Source organism: Bos taurus, chromosome 8, assembly GCF_002263795.3.
Source record: "Bos taurus isolate L1 Dominette 01449 registration number 42190680 breed Hereford chromosome 8, ARS-UCD2.0, whole genome shotgun sequence".
Classification (NCBI taxonomy): Eukaryota; Metazoa; Chordata; class Mammalia; order Artiodactyla; family Bovidae; genus Bos; species Bos taurus.
The window spans coordinates 79,251,328-79,275,567 of record NC_037335.1 but is presented as its reverse complement, the minus strand read 5'-3'; the positions used below and the strand labels follow the sequence as shown (position 1 = coordinate 79,275,567).

Below are 24,240 nucleotides of genomic sequence, written 5' to 3'. Positions count from 1 at the left end.
CTGAATAATGCTGCTGTGAATGCTCATGCACACATTTTTATGTGAACATAGGCTTTCATTGCTTTTAGGTATATACCTAGGAGTGGAATCGTTAGATCGTGTGGTAACTCTCCACAGTGTATTGAGAAACTGCCATACTGTTTCGGAAGGTGATCTTACCCTTCTGCATTCCTGCCGACAGTTTATGAGGGTACCAGTTTTGCCACATCCTTGCCAGCTCTTGTCATTACATTTGTCTTTTTCATTATAACCATTGTAGTAGGTGTACAGTGCTATCTCATTATGGCTTTGATTTGCATTTCCCAGTAGTTGATGATATTGAGTATTTTTTCATGTATGCTTTGTTGGCTGTTTGTAATTTCTCTTTGGAGAAATTGTAAATTGTATCCTTTGTCCATTTTGAAATTGAGTTACTTTTATTATTGAGTTGTTAGACTTCTTTATATATTCATATAGAGATATTGGGTGTATGATTTGCAAATATTTTTTCCCATTCTTTGAGTTATCATTTCACTTTCTTGATGGTGTTCATTGAAGTAGAGAAGTTACTAATTTTAAGTCTAGTTTATCTATTTCCTTTGTTGTTTGTTCTATGAGTGTCATATCTAAAACTGCTTTGCCTAACCTAGCATCATGAAGATTTATGCCTGTTTTTTCTTGTGAGACTTGTAAAGTTCTTAGCATTTAGTTCTTCTTTTAGTCCTGTGATTCATATTGTTAATTTTGCATATGATGTGAGGTAGTGGTTCAACTTTATTATTTTGCATGTGGCTATCCAGTTGTCTCAACACCATTTGTTGGGGGGAAAAAAAAAACGATTCTTTTCCCCACTGAGTTGCCTTGACATCCTTGTCAGAAAAATCAGTTTACTATAAAGATGAGGGTCTGTTTTTGGACTCTCTGTCTGTTCCTTTGATCTCTTTTTCTATCCTCATGTCCACAGTACACAGTCTGGATTACTGTATTTTTGTAATAAACTTTGAAATCAGCAGCTTTGACTGCTCCATCTTTGTCCTTTTTCAAGATTATTTTGGCAGTTCTGCACTGGATGACTTTTTATACGAATTTTTGGATCTGCTTATCAGTGTCTTCAAACCAGGTGGGATTTGGACAGAGATTAAAGTCTGTAAGTCCCTTGGGAGGTGTTGTCATTTTAACATCTTGTCTTCTGATGTGTGAATGTGGGATTTGTTTCTATTTCTTTAAGTCCTTTAAAAATCTTTTCAATTATGTTTTGTAGTTTTCAGAATTCTTGCACTTCTTTTGTTCAATTTATTTCTAAGTATTTTTGATGCTGTTATAAATGGAATTGTTTTCTTAATTTCATTTTCAACTGTTTATTTCTAGTGTGTAGATAATTCATTTTTTATAATGACCTTGTATCAGCCTTTCTGAACTTATTAGTTCAAGTAGTATTTTTTGTGATTCTTTAGGATTTTCTGAATACAAGATTATGTCATCTAAAAATAGAGGTAGTTTCACATCTTCTTTTCCAATCTGGATGCCTTTTATTTCTTTTTATCGCCTAATAGCCCTAGCTAGAACCTCCAGTATAATGTTAAATGGAAGTGGTGAGGATAGACATCCTTGTCTTCTTTTTGATCATAGGGGGAAAGCTTTTAACTCGTTCACTCTTAAGTCTGATGTTAACTGTGCAAGCATACCTCATCTTATTGTGCTTTACAGATGTTTGTGTTTTTTACACATTGAAGGATTGTGGCAACTGTGTGTTGAGCAGGTATATTGGCTTCCTTTTTTTCCAACAGCATTTGCTCACTTCGTGTCCCTTTGTCACATTTTGGTAATTCTTAAAATATTTCAGACTTTTTCATTATTATTATATTTATTATAGAAATCTATGATCAAGGGTCTTGATGTTACTCTTGTAATGTTTTGGCATTTTTAGAAAATAAAGTATTTTTTAATTAAGGTAGTACATTTTTTAAACATAGTACTATTATGATAGACTACAGAATAGTGTAAACATAGCTTTTCTATGTACTGGGAACCCAGGAAATCGGTGTGATCACTTTATTGTGATATTTGCCTCATTGCAGTGGTTTGAAACTGAACCTGTGATATATTCATGGTATGCCTGTGTATTTTTCATAGATGCACATTATCAAGTTGAGGAAGTTCCCCTCTATTCATAATTTGTTGAGTGTTTTTATGAAGAAAAGCTGTTGAATTTTGCCAGTGTTTTTTCTGTATCCACTAGGATGATGGTGTGTTTTTTATCCTTTACACTACTGACATAGTATTATATGAATTGACTTCCGATGTTAAACCTTGGCATTGATGGGGAAAATCCTACTTGGCCATGATGTATAATCCTTTTGTATGTCACTTGATTTAATTTACTGGTATTTTGTTGATGATTTGGGGGTCTATATTCATACTAGTTCTACAGGTTTAGTTTCTTGTAATGTCTTTGTCAGGCTTAGGTATCAGGGTCATTATTGGGCTCATAGAATGAGTTGGGGAGTATTCCTTTCTCTGCTGCTTTTGGAAGAGTTTGAGAAGATGTAGTATTAAATGTTTGATAGAATTTACCACAGGAGTCATTTGAAACTGGGCTTTTTTAGGGGGAAATTTGTAAATTAATACTTCAGTCTCTTGTTACAATCTGCTCAGATTTTCTACTTCTTGAATGAGTTTTGGTAGTATGTGTCTTCCTAGGAACTTGTCTGTTTTAGGTAAGTTATCAAACTTGTTGGCAAACAGTTCTTAGTATTTCCTTATAATACAGTTTTTTATTTGTGTAAGAGTTGGTAGTGTTATCCTTTTTTTTATGTTAGTAATTTGAAATTGTTTTTAATCTAGCTAACGCTTGTCAAATTTGTTCATCTTTCAAGGAACTAACTTTTGGTTTTGTTGATTTTATTGTTTTTCTTTTACATATGTCATTAATTCCTGTTCTAATCTTTACTAAATCCTTCCTTACTTTAGGTTTAGTTTTTTCTTCTTTTTTCAAGTGTCTTAAGGTGGGAGATTAGGTTATTGATTTGAGATCTGTCTTTTTTCTTGAGATAGGCCTGAAAATTTCCCTTTAAGCACTGCTCTAGTTGCCTTCCAGAAGTTTGGTGTGTTGTGTTTTCATTTTAATTTTTCTCAAGGTATTTTCTAGTTTTCCTTGTGATTTCTTTGACCCACTGGTTATTTAGGAGTGTGTTGTCTAATTTCCAAATATTTGTGAATTTCTCAAAAAACCTCATTCTGTTACTGATTTATAACTTCATTCCATTGTGATTGGTGACCATACATTGTGTGATTTCAGTCATTTAACATTTGTTGAGGTTCGTTTTGTGGCCGAGCATCTGTCTGCCTGGAGAGCAGTCCGTGTGCACTTGAGAAGAAATTGCATTTGCGTGTGTTTTGCTCTTGTTGGGTTGGGTCTGTAGATGTCTGCTCGGGTGGTTTGTCATGTTGTTCAAGCCTTCTCTTTCCTTGTTGATCTTCTGCCTACCTGTTAATCCAGTATTGAAAGTGTTTTTTCTGGGAGATATGGGCCCAAGCTCAGGTCTCTGCTTTATGCCAGGTGGTAGGGCACGACCAGGGTAGGGTATGGCATTAGTCAGGGTTTCCATGTGCTTGTTCATCAGAAGGATGCAGTGGTCCGTTGCATTGCTCAGGGTTGTTGAAGGTTCACGGTCACGGAGCTGCTGCCCTGACCACCTGTGTTCCTGTTTCAGCCTCGAGCCCCCAGTGAGTCCCAGCCCAGGCCGCAGGAGGCAGGCCCGCCCCAGGCAGAGGTGCCGGAAGCAAGAGGAAACGTGCCCAGCCACAGTGAGCCCCAGACACCAGCCCCTAGCTCCGAGGTGGCTTTTGATTTGAAGAGACAAGGTGAGAAAGGTAAGTGAAGCTTGCCAGTGACATGCTGTCTTCAGGGCTGTGCAAAACACACAGGAGCAGCTCCGGCCCCTCAGTCCGTACAGATACTCAGAGCTCACTGCTTGTGGGGAGCCTAGTAGTCGGGCTGCAGGTGGTAGTGAGTATCTCTCTGGGCACCTGGACTCGGGGCCACAGGGCTTTTATCTGCCTTCCTGACGTCTCACCCTTGTAAACTTCCTCGTTCTTTGGCAGCTTGGTAAAGGAAGGTCTAGGTGTGCCTTTATTCGGGACAGTGGCGGGGCTGTTTAGTTAAGGGGACGTGGCTGAGTCCTGGGTGGCTGTCACTGGCTCCCAGATTCTGGGTCTCAAGTAGGGTGATCAGATAAGCCTGGCATTACAGCCTCCTCCCCTTGCAGGATGTGCTCAATCCAGATGACTTGGTCTGGATTTGTTTTCTAAACCGTTTCCTCTTTCTTGTGGTTCTGAAGATATACTCCAGGCACAGTGAGGCTTGGAGTCTGGTGCCGTTAAGTTGCTCAGTTTTGTCCAATTCTTTGCAACCCCACGGACTGTTACATGACAGGCTTCTCTGTCTTTCACCATCTCCCAGAGTTTGCTCAAACTCATGTCCATTGAGTCAGTGATGCCATCTGCTAGGCCACAGCATACATGATCGGCTACCCCGTCCATCCACAGTCCTTGGGAAGGCTCTGGGAATTGAGTGGTCTGAGGATTTCTGTATTGTATGGTGAGGTCACGGCAACCTGTGTCCTATGCACAGAGGAAACCAAGGAAATTCAGGTCGTCAGCGAGGAGGAGCTTCAGAGGGACAGTCTGGCACTGCCGAAGGAGCCAGGCCGAGAACAGGAAGTGGAAGGAGACAGACAAGTGGGCGGAAAAGGCAATGGAGAACCCGGAGAGCTGGGCCAAATCCCACAGGTCCCAGCCGCCCTGCTGGCCAGCCAGGAGAATCAAGAGGCGGAGGGCCCTGAACGGGACCAGCTCGTCATCCGCGACGGACAGGAGGAGGGGCAGGATGCCGACGAGGAAGGTGGGTGAGAGGCCCCCTGGGCTGCCCGCTCATTCCGCTGCACCAGGCAGTAGCCCCTTCCATGGCCTTCCCGGTGCAGAACGGACACCCGTGAAGACGACCAACCAGCAGGGCGCCATTTGGCAGTCGTTCTGTTTGTTTGTTTCCATTGTCAGGCAGGAGACAAGACAGAAGGGCCGGGCACTCCTAGCACTTGGAACTTGTAGAAATCATATTCACAGGGAGCCTAGGGGGCTTTCCAGGTGGAAGACCTTGGATGGGAGCTGAGCACAGCGTCCACATAGGTCTCCTGGCGGGCAGAGCCCACACGTTTTCCTTGTCACTTCATCTCCTCCTGCCGTGTCACTGGCAGGCAGTGCCTGGTGAACCGAAGGAGGAAGGAAGGACAGATGGAAGGATCGGATAGATGGAGGGTCACACGTGTTTGAGCATTGCGGAAAAGTGACGTGGGAATCTCACCTTTCTGGTTTGGTTTACTTTTCTTTTTTAAAGGAAAGTGTGGGAAACTGAGATGAGCAGAATATTCTGGGATGTATCTTGGTCCCTGAAAGACGGAAAACATTTTAATCCTAGCTAAGCCAGGGGCGCTTAGAAGACACCTGTGTGCTGAGCCTGATAAAGTGACAGGTGGGGATAGTACTTACTGGCAGAAATTACCCCGATTTTCTGAAGAGTGTGTTCTCACAACTTTTCTGTTAAATAATTGGGGAGGAAAAAAGAAAAAAAGGACACTCTGGGGGGCTGATCAGAGTGGCAGTCAAGTTTCAGCTCACTCAGCAGTTGGTCGCAGGGTGTAACAGCTGCCAGTAGGCCGGCACTACTGCGGGGGCCTGTGTGTCACACCTTGTTCAAGGTCAGCTGTAATGGTCTGATTAGTAGAATAAAGCCGCACGGCACACAGGCCTGGGCTTTGTTTCCTCTTCAGGCAGTTAGTGCAGGGGTATAGGACTGGAGCTGACTTTTCCAGACATGCTTTTTAAACAAAAGATCTTGTTTATACAGATATGAAATGTTAACAGTAACCCTCTGAGTATGTCTCTTGATTGCATCCTGTCCTGATCTTTTCTGGTTGCTCTTCTCTCTGGGGATGAATGCAGTGATAAATGAGCTAATTCTGTATGTCTGATGGAAAAATTTTACCCTTTGACTCACAATAGCCACTCCATTTCCTTCTCTCAGGGCAGTGAACCATTTTAAGCAGATGCCTCCATTAACCAGAAACCTGTTTCCAAATAGTGATGCCTTCCTTTAACGTTGATTATCTCTTTAAAAAACTGGAATTTTGGTTTGGTGAACTAGTTACCCTGATTCCAGCCTGGAATGGAGCTCTTTATTTAGGGCCATATTTTAAATAGATTCAAAGTTGGAGTGGGGCATACATAAGTAGAGGAATCCTGCATGGTCTTGGCACTGGGAGCAAGCACACGAGTCCCTGTCATTTCCTGAGAGGAAGCAGAAAGAGCTGATTGTTAAACCAGGGTTGGGATAACCCTAGCGCCCGGGCTCTGGTGTTCCCATGGCATCGAGAGAGAAATGATGTAGCTTATGTTTTGTGGTTCTGCTAATTTTTCAGGGAGAAATCAGCAGAAACTGGGAGCTGATGATGACTACAACATGGATGAGAATGAGGCAGAATCTGAAACAGACAAGCAGGCAGCCCTTGCAGGGAATGACAAAAACAGAAATGGTAATTAACAGTGGTGGTGGTGGTGGTGGGTGGGTGGGGGTGGTCACCTTGTGTCTGATTTGTGGTCCTTCACTTTTGTATGACTGCACACTGAATCCCAACAATAATGTTGTAAGTAATCCCTAATTAGAAGACTGTTTTCTCCGGAAGCCTTGGAGTGTAGGGGCAGTGGAGAGAGGTGACAGTTTCAGGAGGCCACAACGAGGACCTTTCAGAAAGTCTGCATACATGAACTTGAGCATCAGCCCCTCAGGGGTCAGTGCGGATATGCTTCAGTGAAGTTTAGGAATTTCCCTTCAAAATGGTAGGTCACCGCATGATCATTTCACAGCACTAGTCGAAATGCTGTCATGTGTACACAGGCAAGTTTTTATAGTAGCACTCTGTGTTACTTTGTATTAACTGTTATTTTGAACTTTTGAAGAGTCCAGGCCTGTGGGATGCTGAGATTCTGGATTCGTCTCCTTGTGATTGGATTCTGGTTGAACTTTTTTTTTTAATAGCTGCAGTTGTGGTGGTGTAGCTTCACACCAGGAGGCACAGGATGGCAGGCTGATCCTTGGTTAAGGTGGTACCCACGAGGTCTGTCTGCTGCAAAGGTCCATTTTCCCCTCTGTAACTAACATGTCTTACAGAGGGGGATGCTGTGTGACGGTGTGACTTTGCTGTCCATTGAAAACCGTTGTCTGGATGGTCATTCCGCACATTGATCAGCTGTCATTCTTTGAGGACTCCCTCACCCCCAGTGTGTATACATTTGCACACACACACAGGCACACATACTCTCTCTCCCTTGTTTTAGTTTCACTGTAGACTCAAGGTTTCCTTTCTTAAAGTTCATTTTTCCATCAAACTCTTGGTGTTTCTTTCTCAGTTTTTAAGAATTCTTTATGTGCTGGGGAGGTTGCCAGTACTACCTAGCAGTTTATCTTGATTTTGATTATGGTTTTTTGCCATGTAAAAGTTTCAAAAATTTTTATGTCTTTTTTTTTGCCTACAGATATGGAGTCATAGTTTTCTCATTTAGAGTTGAATTCACCCTTTTTTTTTTTTTTGTTCAGTATACTTTCAGATTTTTATTTTGGTTTTATGAAGTAAGTCAGATTGAGAAAAGCACACAAAACAAACAAGTTGTTAGAAGTTAAACATTTTTTAACCGCACCCTGCCTTCCTGACTCAAGAAACAGAACTTGGCTTCAGGAAGTTCCTTCTTTGTTGCCCTTCCTGTCCTAGCACCTTCCCTCCCTGTACTGAAATACCTGTCCTCACCTTTCCATTCGGCATTTTCTTGAATTTCTTTATGGGCTTATCATCCAAGTGGGCATCCCTGGATGCCATAGTTTATTTAGTCTTGCCCGTTTTCTTATATTTGATATGTGTTTAAGTCTCAATTTACAAGTCTTCTCTTCCTTCCTTCCTTCCATTCAGCCAGCCAGCCAGCCATTGCTGTTTGACCACAGTCTGGAGAGTGTTGATTGTGTATTTCATGGCTCTGTTTATGGTTTGGTTTAGTGTGTTCTTCTTTCCTCCCTATTTCCTGCAGATCACCAGCTGATACCTGGAGGTGGTATTTTAATTCAGCCATTCCTATTTCATTTGTTAATTGAAATATTTTGTAAATAGACAAGTCATGGTATTGTTCGTACAGCATAGGCAGGATAAATGCTTCTTTCTCTTTACCAGTTTTCACAATAAGGAATTATTTCCTTTGACCTTTTGAAGGTGACCATTTGAAAATATAAACTTTTAAACCTTTTTGATGGGTTTCATTCAGTTGCATTTATAATCTTTTTTGAAGTTCACATCGTCTCACCTTTGGCCAGTGAGGTTTTCCCCACTTCTCTCTGAACCATTGGTTCCTTTGTCTCTTGTCCTGCTTAGCCACTGCTTCACTCCACACACTGCCTTTTCTCTGTGAGGGGCTTTACCTGAGAAGAACGCAAAGAGGAGTCGCTGCCAGTGTGTTTCATGGACCTCCACCAGCTCCTTCGTCTTCCATGGGCACTCCGTGGTCACCTGCTGTGGGAGTAGCAGGACTGCCCCTTCCAGCTGCAGCTCTCTCACTGGCCCAGGTGCTTTCTGCTGTAACCTGTTGGTTGTTAGGATTTCTGTTGTTCCCGGGTCCATCAGAAGCTCCATTGCTTCCCTCTGTTTTCTTTCCAGACTCTGCGAGTGTATGGTTTGCTGTCCATGGATTATTTTTGACTGCTTGTATTTTGGGGTCTGCAGGACTCCTGCTCAGCTAGTTTTGCTGTAAATGGTCTCTAGTTTTTGAGTTTTTAAATTTAGTAGTTGGTTTATGTAAGGATTCTGAGAGGTTCAAAAACTGTGCCACTGTTTCTGCCATCTTTCCAGAATCCTCTACTTTCATAACTTACACTTAACATCTCTTGATTCATTTGACTCACTTTAAATGTTTTCAAGTGTATGGGCATGAGATAAGGGCCCAGTTTTCTTTTTCCAAAGGTGTTTGCAGCTGGCCCAACACTATCTAAAATCACCATCTCATAGTGAGTTGATGGATTTTCATATGTACTTGGTTCTGATTTTTGGATTTTCTATTTCTGTTTTATTGGTTTCTCTCTTGATTCACAGTGTACCACATTGTTCTAAGTATAGCAGCCTTTTTTTTTTTTTTTAATCTAGCCAGTCTACTTTCTCTGGAAAATTCAAGCCAACATCTTTTGAATAATGCTTCTTTCCTTTTTGGCTCCTCCTTGAATTCAGATTAGAAGTGTATTAGAACTTTTCAATCTATTCATGTCTCGTGTCCTCTTTTTCATATTTTGCATTTCTGCTTCTCTGATCTGTGTTGAGAATAATTTACTCAGAAACATCTTCCAATTCAAAAATTTTTCTTTTGTCTATGCCTTCTTTGCTCTGTTTTATTTTTAATTTCTAAACTTTTTACTTGGCCATTCTTTATGGGTCCTTATTCCTTGCTCATGTTTTCAGACATCTTTTATTTCTCTGTCAACATTATTTCATACGCCTTGTCTTCCAGTTGTAGTATCTGAAAACTTGCGGTGTTTCATTTTGTTTCTGCAGATTGTCCTCACGGTACCTTGTTTCCTTGTGTGTTTTGTGCCTCTTAACTGTGAACTACTACTTTCCATGGAACTTTGTGTGGGAAGTATTGGAGAGTTAGAGAGAGAAGGTTGTTTGCCTCTGCCAGTCTCAAGGAGGGTACTGCAAACTCAAAACTCCTTTAATAAAGTAGGTTGTCACCTTTAGGGTTTTTTGGGATCACATGGAAAAATGAGAGTTTGAATTATACACCCGCACGATCATCTCATGTGGTTAAGCATGCTCTAGTCCACACGAGACTTTTCATTGCAGGTTTATTTTCTGTTGCCTTTAAGTCAAGGATGTGAAACTTCAGGGTTCACGTTTATATGGGCATCCCTTTCTTCACTCCCCACCTTGAGGGGAGCCCTCATGTTTAAGGGCCTTTTGAAGCTGTGAGGGGAGCTCGGAGTCTTCAGGCTTCAGCAGAAGTCCTTAGGACAAAAGCTGGCATTGATGCTTATTACCTTCAGTTGTTAATATTTCCACTTCATTTTTGATCTTCCTGTTAGTGTTGTTGCATTTTAATGTTTTATTAATTTTTTTTTCACTTTTCATTTTGAAATAATTTAAACAAAACTAGTAAGAATTTCCACAAACCTTCATCCAGGTACCCCAAGTGTTAACATCTTATGTAACCATAGTACAGTTATCAGAATGAAGACATTTAATATTCACATGATGCTATTATCTATAGACATTCAGATTTCTTGAATTGTCCAACTAATAACCGCTTTCTGATTCAAGATCTAATCCAGGATCATACACTGCATTTATCATCATATCTCTTTAGTGTCTTTTAACCTGGAACCCTCTGTCTTTATCACTTATAGCACTGATAATTTTTAAAGTGTTTTGGCCGATTGTTTGGTAGAAAGTTGAGTTTGATTCAGCAGTGCATCCTTAAAAAATCTTTTGTATTTTACCCAGCATGTCACTTACTACAATTGGCAGAGTTGCTTGGGGTTTCTAAAATTGAAAGTCTTAAGTTCATTTTTAATTATTTTCATAGACTTTTTAGCTAATTATTTTTAATGCAAAAGATGAACGTGTTAGGAGTCAGAATTTTAAGCAAATACAAGTTAGATGTGTGACTGTGCAATGAAGCCTTGGGATCTTTCATCCCTTACACCCAGGTGTCCGTCTAAGGATTTGACCTTGTACCTGCTAAGGCTTTCAAATTGAGGAGGTAAGCGAAGTAGAGCAATGGTTTTGCTATACCTGTGATGGATTCATTTTGATATTTGGCAAAACTAATACAATTATGTAAAGTTTAAAAATAAAATTTAAAAAAAAAAAAAGAATTTTAAGTTGAAGAAATGTCATTTTAAAATTATGTCATCAAGATGGTTGCAGAGCCTGCTTTTCTCCAGGGAAATTAGAAGAAAAAGGCATTAGTTCCAACTTTATTAGAGAACTTAAGACAGTCATTTATAAAATCATTAAGATGTGCAATAGTTGTAAATGAGGATCTTGGGTTTAGGTTATATTTGTGATGTGTCTTTTTACATCCTTTGGGTGTCATAGGATAAAGAGGGTGGAAGCCACATATTGACATCAATTCTGTAAAAGAAGAGCTTTGGAGTCACAAAAGCTAACCTAAGTTGCAAATGGCTTTTAGGAAGCAGTGTGCTTCCTGCTGCAGGTGCAGTTAACAGATTCATGCAGCGCATGAGGGTCATGATCATGTCAAAAATTCTATGAGTACATTTCATACCATCTATTTTGTAGAACATCATTAAACTATTTCACAGTTCATGGTACCTTGTTGGCTATACAAATGGACTCTTTTGCTCTCTTGTCGTTGATTAGCAATGAAATTCCACATTATAATGTTACCCTGGGAGACAGTCCTCTCTTATAGACACTTAAGTCAAATGGGACCTGCCTGGGCTGGTTTCTCAAAATGCTTAATACTAGAACATTTTGTTTTCTTTTTCCTTTTTAGTTCTTAACGCTGAAAATCAGAAAGGAGACACAATAAATTTACTTGATCAGCATGAAAAGAGGAATCACACACTCTGAATCAAACTGGAATCACATTCTTGTGTGTCAGAATTGAACAGAGATCACTATAATAGTCACAAGGGATTGAATACTGTGAATAATGTACTAAGTAAAATATCTAAAGATGATTATTGTGGAGTTTTAGTTTGTATTTACAATGTAGGAAAATGAGATTGTCTTTGAGACAGTGTTTTAGAGGTATTTTTGAAGTGTTTATATTGAGATGTCAAAATTGTTGAAATTTGTTGGCTAATAGGTATTTCATAAGAAGATCAACACCAGAAATAGAACACAGGTTCTCCTTCAAGTACGACAACAGCAGGATTCATGTTGTGAAGTGTAACCTTTGCTGTGAAGGGGACTCCCATACTCGCAGAGCTCCTTGTCTTCAGGTCCCTCTGGAGTCATTCTCTTCGCCATGTGCTGCGCTGAGACAGGAACCAGCCCTGCAGTCGGCATTGAGTGATTTTTGGTTTATTCTTCGGTGCTCACTTCTGGTTCTGACAATCAGTGGCCTAGAGCACTGACTGTTAACATAAACATCACGAGCAACGGTGTTAAACAAGTCTAAACACAGAGGTGTTTTCTGTGAGGATTTTTTAAAAGACTGCTACTTGTACAATAACCCTTGTCATTAATGTACAAAATGCTTTCAAGTGACTTGTAATTTGAGTACCTGTGATCTATACTTGCCTTGCTTAGTATGTGTGGGCAAAGCATTACCAAGAAAAGCCACGTGCAGATTAGACTTCTGACACAACGGGCCAAAGCAGGGCTGACCTTGGGCACGTGTGGCAGAGAAGGTAGTACCGCACTGTGGGTGGGTGTGCTGCGGACACTGCCTACTTCACTGCTAGAAGAGAAGAGAAATTTGATGATGAAGGAGATACACAGCATACAGATTTGGAAAGTTTAGAAAGTCAAATGCAGTAGTTGTCTTTTTCAGTTTACACATGTACCTTGTGGTAAAGGACCATATCACAAACTGATTTAAAAACCAAAAGTTAATTTGAAAATGACTAATCGTAATTTGCTTAATAGTGACATCAGGTTTGAGTTGGTTCTTGCAAATAAACAGGCTCCTGTCAGACTTCACACTCACATTATGACCTTTAGAAAGGCTCCCTACAGGGTTAAGTGGGTGGTGATGCTTATTAAATCAGCATTCTGAGTCATAGGGCTTGAGATACAGGGGCTTCAGGTCATGTGACACAACCCCCTGTTAACAGAGAAGAGACTGGGGCCCAGAGGACTTCTGAAGCCTCTCCAGGCCCAGCCAGCGTGCCTGCTTCGAAGCTGGCTTCGGACTCCTGGTGCCCCTGCTGCCACTGAGGGGCGGGGCCTGGTCTGCATTCAGGTTATGATCGCCAACTTGAATGCTGTGTGGTATTTTCCTACCTAATTAAGATTGTAACTGCCCACCCAGAAAAGGCAACTGAAGGGTGTGAAAGTAGCTTTATAAGGTACTCATCTAGGTCCTTGTCCAGCCTCCCTCTGTGTCTAAGTCTTAATCAGTCTTAGGGTTGATGTCTTGCATATTAGCCTTTATTCATCTCATGTTTTATCAGTGTGCCTAGAGTTGCTGAGAAATGAAACTCTGTTCAGGTTTTAAAACTGCTTTCAGTTTTCCCTTCATCTGCTGGTGAAACCCTAAGGAATCAGCTTGTAAACTGTGGATTAAGGATGGTTGTTTGCCTTATTAATTAAACCTTTCTGTGGAATGAGATGCTGATATAAATAAAAAATAATCATGATTTAATCTCCTTGTACAGAGGCACCTGAAAGCTGTTTATTCGGGAGGTAGGTACTTGAGGTGTTTCTTCAAGCAGTCATGCTTTATTCCTGTTGGCTTCCCTTGGGATCAACTATTCCAAGGAACAATCTAGAGATGCCACAGCCATTTATTTAAAAAATAAAACCTGTGTAATAAGCATCAGATAGATTATCAAACAATGTGGTCTTTTGGGTTCATCTAAAAGCAGCAGCTAATCCAATTTTTAATAAACTGTTTGATTCACACCCTCCTCTATATTCTCAAATGGTGTGTAGACAAGGAGTGATGATTAATTTGATCTTTTTTTCTGCAGATGAAGATTGCCATAGCAGCTTTGGATTAGATTTCATGAATAATCATTGCACCTAGCATACCTTTGTGTGATGGAATTTGAAAAAACATTCCCTGATTAAGTCAATGTGGTATCATTAAATAACTAGTTGAGAACTGGCATAATTGTTTTATTTGGTAATTGGTGGTTATCTATTCATAACAGAACTTGAAATGGTGGAAGAGAATTGTAATTTCACAGTCTTTTAAGGTCCAGGGGGGAACTGGTCTATTCTCATTATGTATTTTAGCTTAAAAGATTATACAGTAATCTTTATTAATAATAACAATAATTACTCATTAATAGAAATGGTAATCTTTATTAATGATTATAGATTAAGGATAGTTTATAGGACACTCAGCCCACTAACACTTGCCTTTGAAATGAGTTTGAAATATACAAGTTTCCATTAATTCTAAGTTATACTAATATTTGGTTCACATTGTCATTTTAGATTTTGAAAATATTAGTATTAGAAAGTTGAGGAAATGGCTTATCTTGTGTATTTAAATGTTTATGTTCTATTTCAGCTCAGAGGGCAACACTTTCTTAAGGGTACTAACTAGGCCACTGTTCTTAACTGATCTGTAAGGTTCTGGTAATGTGCACACTGACGGATTTCTCAAAAGTAGGTCTCTTCCCATGCACTGTGCTTGTTGATGTGCCTGTGAAACTCATCTCTGGGAAGGAGACATGACTTGAAACATTCTCATTTGTAAACTATATATAAACTTAATGACTTTTTTTTTTTTATAAACCAAGACCTTGAGACAAATACCTGCTTTTTTTTTATTTTTTAAATCCTTACTCCTTAGAAGAAAACTAAATGTTCTAAAGTAGAATAAAAATCCTGAGTTGAGTGACACAGGCTTACACTTCATATCCCTACAGAGATTCTAATATTGCCAGGGGTGCTTGGTAAATTTGACTAAAGTTCAAATAAAGACTGAGTGATCAGAGATGTGGCCCTAGGCAACCTGATTTTTCATATAACTGAAGTTTTGCCCTTTAGAACGTTCATAAACAGATTTAGGTGGACAAATGCATTTTTAGAATGAGTGTTAATAGACATGTAAGAATGAGGATGAAAACTCAGGCTTTAAGAAGTAAGCCAGAGTCTTTGTGGAGCAGCTCCTGATGTTAGAGCTTGGTTTTTACTAATTTGGCTCTCTTAAAGTAGTACAGTGACAGTGGAACTTCAGTATGATGTAACATGTGTGCCTTTATCCAGAACTCAAACCTTCACCTGAATGTCTTAACTCACATCAAAAAAGCAGCCACATTATTATTTCACATCTGAATTATCATTTAAAAGAGTAATTCTGTGACCTTAACCACCAGTCTACAGCTGCCAGTTTTTTCCCTGTGAAGGACAATTCTGCTATAACATCCTTGCTCTGGCTTTTTGAGATGGGTTCTTTCAAAAGTTATTCTGGAAGTCAACGGATGACAAATCTCTTATCAAAACAAAGCACCACACTTTACTTTAAGCTTGGCTTAAAGGTTTGGCCTAAAATGTTTGAATTCTACACAGACGGTTGCAGATACTGCATCTTTACCTTATCAGTAGTTTAGAAATTCAGAGTGTTGCATAATAACTTTATGTGGTCCTCCAAAAGCTGATACATTCTTTTTAAATGGAAAGAATAGAAAGCATTGTTAGCAGAGGACTACAGAAAAAATTCTAAGTGAATGCAACCAGTTTCTTCGTCTGATACAAACTGTTTAGGGGCAAGGCTACCAGACTCCAACTTACCACCTCCTGGTTCCTACTTCAAAACTCCCCTGGCACTCTTAGTGTCCTGTGTTCTCACCATTAAGTGTCTCAAATTGAGCCTTCCTACTGCTCTGGAGGCCTTGATTTTAACCTTCATTCAGTTTTCCAACTAACTGCCTCCAGGATGTCTTTTATATTTTTAAAAGATCCACATCCCATTAACTGAGTGAACAGTTCTGCAAAAGATGAAGGTGTTTTTCTCAAGTTTATACTATAGCTGGGAAGATTTAAAAAAATTAACTACAACTGAAAATGCTAAAAAGTTGGCTTATAGCTCAACATTCAGAAAACTAAGATCATAGCATCCGGTCCCATCACTTCATGGCAAATAGATGGGGAAACAGTGAAAACAGTGACAGACTTTATTTTGGGGGGCTCCAAAATCACTGCAGATGGTGATTGCAGCCATGAAATTAAAAGACGCTTGCTCTGTGGAAGAAAAGCTGTGACCAACCTAGACAGCATATTAAAAAGCAGAGAGATTACTTTGTCAGCAAAGGTCCATCTAGTCAGGGTTATGAATTTTCCAGTGGTCATGTATGGATTTGAGAGTTGGACTATAAAGAAAGCTGAGAGCCGAGGAATTGATGCTTTTGAACTGTGGTGTTGGAGGAGACTCTTCAGAGTCCCTTGGACTGCAAGGAGATCCAAATAGTCCATCCTAAAGGAGATCAGCCCTGGGTGTTCATTGGAAGGACTGATGTTGAAGCTGAAACTCCAATATTTGGCCACCTGATGCAAAGAGCTGACTCATTTGAAAAGACCCTGATGCTGGGAAAGATTGAGGGCAGGAGAAGGGGATGACAGAGGATGAGATGGTTGGGTGGCATCACCTACTCAATGGACATGAGTCTGGGTAAACTCCGGGAGTTGGTGATGGACAGGGAGGCCTGGCGTTCTGCAGTTCATGGGGTCGCAAAGAATTGGACACGACTGAGCTACTGAACTGAAAATGCTAAGCACTTTTAAATGGTTTGGCCTAAACGAGGAGATACAGGAGCATTCTCTGAAGATCTAATGTTTCAGAAACTTGAAAGATAAAGAGAAGCTGTCCAAGAGAAGAGGTTGGCTGGTCAGAGGAAAAGCAAAATAAGATGCAGCTTGAGGCGCCCAGGGACAGGGCAGAAATGAAGTGGCCAAACCAGGTATCACTTAGTGAAGACTATCATTAACCAGAGAATAGTTGATCTTTTATGATCATACCAGCTCCTCCAAGAACAGGGTGGGGTAAGGATAAATGTGGAGAAATCAGTTCTAAAGAATGATTCCATTATTTCACACCCCACTCACTAACACTTCAATGTACTGATTCTGCCCTACCTCTTCAAGAAGGTTCTTACTATTGTTGCCAGCAACCTGTCAGATCCAGTGGGCCCATTTTGGTCCTTATCTTAGGCCTATTAGCTGTATGTGGCCCTGCATTGCCTATTTTCTGGCTAAATCTTTTCATGGCCAGAGAAAAACTCTCCTACACTTTTCTAAACGGGTGGCTTTTTTGACCAGTAATTAAGGTGACTTCTTAGAAGGCCAGAGTCTTACGAAACGAGTGACAGAAACTTGGTCAGAGGGTGGCGTGGCATGATTTTAAGGCGCTCACTTTTCTTTCATCTCCTACCTGCTCCTTTCTCCCACCTCTGCCCTGGTCCACTCTTAGAATTTGGTTATCCTGACTCTTCTTGGGACCAATCTCAGACTCTTCTCTTCTACATGTTCCCTGAGCAATTGCAACCCCCAGCTGCTGCTGCTACTAAGTCGCTTCAGTCGTGTCCGACTCTGTGCGACCCCATGGATGGCAGCCCACCAGGCTCCTCCATCCGTGGGATTTTCCAGGCAGGAATACTGGAGTGGGGTGTCATTGCCTTCTCCGGCAGCCCCCAGTGCAGGCCTCAGTTTACAGTTCATTTCTGCAGCCACTTAGTCTTCAGTTCATGTCTACCCAAGAATGCTGCTTTCAGCTCCACACCAAACTACTCGCCACTTGCACTAGGATGTTTTTCAAAGACAGCTCAAGAAGGCATTTTCTGGTGGTCCTGTGGTTAGGATTCCATACTTCCACTGCCAGGGGCCTGAGTTTAATCCCCTGTCAGGGAACTATGACCTTGCAAGCTGCACCGCCCGAAAGAAAAAACGACATCTTAACATCTAAAACAAACTTTATCCCTGAACCTTGTCTCCTGTTTTGCCTATATAAGCAAACAGCACCACACCCATCTAGTTGCAAAGCCCTAAAACCTATGAATCATCACCCTTGATTCCACAAACTCACCCAAGTCCTGTACCTCTTATCTTTTGATTCCATTCATCTCTTCCCTCTGCCACTACCTTAAGACCAACCGTCATTTCTTCTCACCTCACAAGCTTCCCTGCCTACAGCTTTTTGAACCAGTAATCATGAGCAAGCGGATCTGATTTGATCCTGCTGTTTACCTGATTCAAATGTTCCAGCAGTATCCACCAACATCAGTCAACAGTCTCCCCTTACTTCCAGCTCCTCTCTAGTTCCTTATCCTGCTCCTATACTTTAGTCAACTGCCACCTTCTCACCACAGGCCTGTGCCCATCTGTGTCCCCGTCAAGGGACTCAGCTAGTGCCCATCGTTAACCTTTGGGACCTGGATGAGATGGTGACTTTCTCCATAAATCATGTGAGGTGGGTCTCCTCCACCAGCACACTGCATTTTCCCTAGAGCATGATAAAGACTTGTTGGTTTTTCTGCATTCTTATGGTTGTTAGATCTGTGAGAGGAGAGGCAGTCTTATTTCCCCCATCATTTTTTTTTTTTTTTTGCACCTTGTATGGTACATAGATTTCCAAAAAGTTCGAAAAAAGGCAACTTTCAGCTTTTCTGATTAGAAACCTGCAGCTGAAACTTAGGAACACTCTTTGCTCTTAGGGAGAAGAGCCACTCCTGAAAAAACAGCCTTAGGTACTCTTAATTAGGCAGAACCCTTGCTCAATAACCTATATGTACATTTTCAGATGACCTAATTAGACATCAGTTTAAAAATGCCAGCACACCCTCTTAATCCATGGTTCCTGTTGGCACTGATCCACATTCTTATAGCTCACCTCAGGCTCTTGGCTGTCTGCCAGATGTTGCTGCCTCATTTAGCCTCTTTGCGTTTTGAATTCTTTCTTCTGTTGCCTGTCTACCATTTTTCTTGTTTAAAGTAATCAGAAATTACCAGCCAGAAACTGTTTTCTTTCTCAGAAAACTATCCAAATAGAAGGCAACAGATATATTCTTTATCTCTTTATAGCTCATTTCTTTTGTACAGACTACTGTTTTTTTTTAAAGACTTCTGGATTCTGAGATTTCAATGTCTACTGGCTGTTCCTGGATAACACGTTTATCACCACTCTTGGTAAAAGAGAGCCTGTCTGCTTCAGGAGCTGAGAAGAGAGGAGTCACGAATATTCTTACTCTACAGTCGTCGGCTCTACTATAGTAAGCAAGATTTATGCAGGTTAGCTGCTTTAAGATATTTCCAGAAATAAAGTTTCAATAAGACATCTGCAAGAAAGGTGTCAAATAAGAATTCAGATACTTGAAACTCAGAACCCTTTTAACCATAAAGGAAATACAAAACACTTGCTGGTTTTAAGCCAAGCCAAAGGCTCAGTGTAACTCCTGCTAACAATACTGTCTTGTTAATAGTAGGACCAAAGGAAAGGCCCCCAGAGATCACAGCAATATGGCACAGAACAGCAGAGCAGATGGGGGCGGAATGAGCAGCAAAGGAAGAAGGCTGGGGCCACTGGCACTGGACACTTACAGGTACAGGTGAATTTAAGTCAATCTGCAGAGCCAGAGGATGCTGGGAAGGCCCCACTTGAAAATGTTTCATGGGTTAAACTAAGTAAGTGGTAATAAAAAGCAGCATGTCATGTTTAAACCTAACCCTATAATATCACTAGCAAACATGATGTGTAATCTTTTTTAAAAAAGTGCCAAAAGTAACAGTTAAAAGGATTAAAAAAAATTCTGACAAAAAAAAATGCTGGTATATAGTTTAAGATACTGTGACACACAAAATCACAATCCCTGCGTGACTTAGTATCCCTATATAGCTAGGAGGTCCCCCCAAACCTCCCTTAAGTGTATTTAGCCCAAATCCCATGTGAGTGTTTACTAAATCCCTTGATTTTAAACTTTTGTTTGAACTGCTCAAATATTAAGAGTAAACACCTTCAATTCTTAGCACGTATCCACAAAGTGCTATTTTTCATCTCCAATAGTGCATTTTTTTGTCAAGAAATTTATTAACCTTTACAAACACTATTTTCACTCATAAAAAATGATTTATGATTAAATCTGTAATAAAACCAAATAACATTCATCAATGCATTCGATAAGACTAGTTTCATCCATGGAACATAATAAACCACTTTAAAACAGCAGTTTTCATTCACGTCATATAAGGCTATCAAATTAAAAGTATTCCTTATAATGGGTTGTTATCCAAGAAATCCATTTCACTTCACGTTATATGGTAAGACTGACGGATAGATCCTCTAAGAACAGAATCTGAAAGTAGACTCCACCCTTTTGGTCACCTTTTCAGTCTTTCTCTCAAACAAGTTTCACAACAGGAAAATATTTGTGAGCAGAGAAATCAAATTCAGGAGGAACCTGTGAAAACAAAGTCAATGTATCTTATACATATTTAGACAGTAAACAAAGACTTTTAATTTTAGACTCTTGTGTTTTTAGAAACAAGGAACAGAAAATGATTTAGCTTATCTCTGCATCTGTGAAGGTGATTAGAAAACATGCTGACCAATGGTTTTCTATTTTTAGAGAATACTTAATGAAAACAGACTTAAATTACAGGAAAAGGTCATGGGTCAGTGCGTTCTTTTAGTCCTATGGTAGCTGCTACTTCTGAGCAATGAAATGAGTCACTGGTAAAGCAGAGGCGGTAAGAAAGAGGGATAACAGAAAAGCAGTGGGAGCAAACAAATAGAGGTATGTATTATATAATGGACAGATGCCACCAGAAATGGCTCAATGGTTGGCCTCTTACTTCTGCACCGAATGTTGATACAGCACCAATGAAACACCAACCAAGGGAGGCTTACAAAATCTTCCATCTCCCGAGCCATTAAAGTATTTATTTATTGAAGCATTCACTTTTCTAAAAGTGGATGACTTTTTAAATAACTCCCATAAATTGGTTTTCACACATTTTCTTTTGTTACCTCAAATCATTCAGTAATTTAGGTGGAAGGGCAGAGCAAACTTTAGAGATTTTAAGTCAACAAAATCTGTAAGTTTCAAGGCAAAATGGCAAGTTCCAATTTATTTTCTGCCACTGAATCCCTTTTAGAATCATCTTTGTGGGCATTCTGACTTTTTTGTAATATTTATTCATCTTACTAAAAAAAATGAAGTTTATAACAATTGAATAACAATATATTTTACCTTGGATTCCTTTTTGTGTCCTCCTGCCAATAACTTCATAACCACAAAGTTGGGTTTGGCAACCTTTAAAATTCTATTGACCTAAATAATGAACAACATTAAGCTATCAAAACATAAAATTCATAGTCAAAATATATTGACTTATAGATACCAATAGGAATGTGGCACAAAATAAGTGTCAGTATTTTATTAAAATGAAAGCAATTTCAAAATATGAGTACCACCATGTATCTTTTAGTAACAAAGAACTCCAGTTTACTATCATGAAAACTTGAAAGGACTACTGTATCTTGTTTTCATTAAAACAAAAAAGCATTATATCGTGAAGTCCTGTAAAGACAGTACAACATGTTCAGGGCACAGAATCTAGAGTTAAGCCGTCTAGTTTCAAAGTCCACTTTTGCCACTTACTAGCTGTGAAACCGGAGAAGGCAACGGCACCCCACTCCAGGACTCTTGCCTGGAAAACCCCATGGACGGAGGAGCCTGGTGGGCTGCAGTCCATGGGGTCGCTAAGAGTCGGACGCGACTGAGCGACTTCACTTTTCACTTTCATGCATTGGAGGAAATGGCAACCCACTCCAGTGTCCTTGCCTGGAGAATCCCAGGGACGGGGGAGCCTGGTGGGCTGCCGTCTCTGGGGTCGCACAGAGTCGGACATGACTGAAGTGACTTAGCAGCAGCAGCTATGAAACCTCTGCAAGTTTTCTAACCTCTCTGTTCTCAGTTCCTTCATTTGTAAAAACGGGGATATAATTTACCTATCCCACAAAGATTTGTGAGGACTGAGTTAACACGTATTATGAACTGAAACTCACGCCTAGCAGGCAGAAAGTGTCCTTTAACTGGTATTTCTGACAACCATTTGTCCAAAACGTTTCACCTGAAAATATGAAACAATGGAATGGAATACTCACTTCTCTTTAAGAGGGAGTAATGGGCAACTTGAAGAAAAAAAAAATTGCCTGCTTCTTACTGACCTCACTTGACACATCACCTCAAGTTCAGGAACTGCTGCCCCTCAGCTCCATATCACATACCCACTCACCTACATAACTACTCCATTTGGGCATCCAAAAGCCATGTTCAAAACTGAGCTCCTGACCTTCCCAGCCCTGCCTCCCAACGAGTTCCATCCACAGTCTTCCCCTTACAACTCAATCCAAACAGATGGTGCTCAGGCCAAAAACCTCAAAACCACCCTTGACTCCTATTTTTCTCTTAACTCCACCTCCAATCCATCAGTCAATCCCACTGGCTAGACCTTAAAATGCAATCACTTCTGGTCCACTGACACTACCATCTTTCACCTGGATCACAGCCATGGCCTCTAACTGGCTCTGGATTCTATCCTTGGTTTCACCAGTCTATTTTACCAACACAGTGGCCAGCATGGTGATCCTTTAGAACAAAAGTCAGATCTGGTCACATTAAAACTCTCCAACAGCTCAACCCTGTGTTCACCTCACTCCAGCACACAGCCGTGGGCTGTTATTCAAATACTCCAGGCACACTCCTTTACATACCTTTACACGTATGGATCCCTCTGCCTAGAAGGCACCATTCCTGGGTGGTCATATGACTTGCTTCTCTACCTTCTTCCAAGATTTGCTCAGAGGCCAACTTATTTAAAAATGTCTAATCCCTTCCACTATACCTCCGGGAGCATTCACTATCTCTATTCTCAGAAGAAAAATCTCTTTTAAGGTTTTTCTTCATAGTACTTCTGATCTTCTAATAGACTATTTTACTGCCTGCCCCCCCCACCTCCCATAGAAAGGTCCAGATTTCTGTTCCCTGCCCCGCCCCCTGCTAGAATATACCAGACTACTTAGGACAGTACACACTCGACAATATCTGTATATTCATCACTTCCCACATGTACACAAGTATCTGTAAGGTAAATCCCAAGAAGCAGAATTTCGGGGACTAGGCACCTGTGATTTTCGACAGATTGCTAAAATACCTTTCATGGAGGCTGTATCAAGATATACCCCCCAAAATGGTCAGTGTGTTACAGGTAACTCTCATTTACAGAATAAATACATTTCAATAAAATTAGGCTATATAGTAAATTAATGAAACTCATAAGAGGCTGAAACAATATTTTGTATTTTGCAAGTTCTAAGCTCTGTAGAATGATACTCAAAATAGTCTTCAAAACAATAGGCTTTATTTTAAATGGTCAAATAGAATAAGGTTGTTTTTACTTCCTGTGATAACTGACCAGATCATTTTTTAGATTTAAGATTTATATAATTATATTTTAATAAACTATAAAATTTTTTAAATTTAATGTTAACATTACTGAGCTGTAGATCAATCTGGGTCTTATTTCTATTCTTTCAGCTTTATGGTTCTAAGTCTTAATTTCTCTTTGCACTGATTTCTAAATTTACACAAAGGAGATATTTGTATCACTTCTTTTATCATATAATTTTAAGTCTGACAAGGTTAGGTTAGCAAAGTGACTGAAATCCTTAGCAGAAACATGACAGTCTTCATTTATTAATACTGTAAGTTCATTTTATAATTAAACTGTTATCCAGTAGTAAGTGATGTACTTCCTGACAAACTTCCTGTAGAATAACCGTGACTGCAGTTTTACCTCATGGTCTGGGTTTGGGATATTTTCCAGTATCATTTTTGCCTGCTGAAAGTGCTTACTAGCTGCCACATACAGTTCTGGAGACTGAGGAGGAGGGCTATATTTATTGAGGTCAGACATTTCCTAAAAAGAAAGAAATACTATTATTTAAAATATGTTTAATGTGAAAAAACTCTAAAATACCTTTTTAAATTAAAGAATTCTACACTGATTATCCATTCACATATGGACACTAATGCAAACACTCTGCATGTCCTGGTTTTTTCCTATTCAGTTTTTAACCTTTATATACCATACTTCATATTATTCTCATATTTAAATAACTGTTAATATGATGAGTATACCCAACAAAGTCAAATAATATTCATACTATTTAAAACTGCTATTTCATCCCTTTATCTCACTGGTCCAATAACAGTTTCACTTGACTATTTCAGCAAAATGGCTAGGTACAAATAGCACATCTCCAAGAGGGTCTAAGACTAAATATTTTGCGATTATTCTAAGCAGCAGGTTCACCTTGAACTGCAGATAGTGCACTGGTGGTGGTGTCATTACACTGTTGAATGGAGCAAATCTGTGCTCATATCGAACTTGTTCACTATCAAGCTCAAACTTGGGTTTTCGTACTTTGCCATCCATGTCAAAAGCTACCATGGTCTACAGTACAAAGAGAGAGAGA

General features: G+C 40.0%; 2 protein-coding genes across 11 annotated transcripts in view; one reads left to right on the top strand and one right to left on the bottom strand.

Moving 5' to 3' along the window:
• Positions 1–14,706, top strand: part of GOLM1 (golgi membrane protein 1) — a 60,533-nt gene extending 45,827 nt beyond the window's left edge. For 3 of the 4 annotated variants that reach the window (XM_005210391.5, XM_005210390.5, XM_010808143.4), the window contains exons 7-10: positions 3,693–3,852; positions 4,613–4,882; positions 6,456–6,569; positions 11,584–14,706. In XM_005210391.5, the coding sequence (XP_005210448.3) occupies positions 3,693–3,852; positions 4,613–4,882; positions 6,456–6,569; positions 11,584–11,660 (621 nt within the window). In that variant the 3' untranslated portion in view covers positions 11,661–14,706. The remainder of the gene's footprint in view (positions 1–3,692; positions 3,853–4,612; positions 4,883–6,455; positions 6,570–11,583) is intronic. The other variant, NM_001192463.1, reaches the window with a different exon arrangement.
• A 5,051-nt stretch (positions 14,707–19,757) lies between these two features.
• Positions 19,758–24,240, bottom strand: part of NAA35 (N-alpha-acetyltransferase 35, NatC auxiliary subunit) — an 88,077-nt gene continuing 83,594 nt past the window's right edge. For 6 of the 7 annotated variants that reach the window (XM_005210379.5, XM_005210380.5, XM_059888975.1 and 3 more), the window contains 4 exons: positions 24,078–24,218; positions 23,559–23,681; positions 20,951–21,031; positions 19,765–20,158 (listed from right to left, as the gene is read on the bottom strand). In XM_005210379.5, coding sequence (XP_005210436.2) covers positions 20,099–20,158; positions 20,951–21,031; positions 23,559–23,681; positions 24,078–24,218 — 405 coding nt within the window. In that variant the 3' untranslated portion in view covers positions 19,765–20,098. Of the gene's footprint in view, positions 20,159–20,950; positions 21,032–23,558; positions 23,682–24,077; positions 24,219–24,240 lie in introns of all 7 variants that reach the window. The other variant, NM_001193111.1, reaches the window with a different exon arrangement.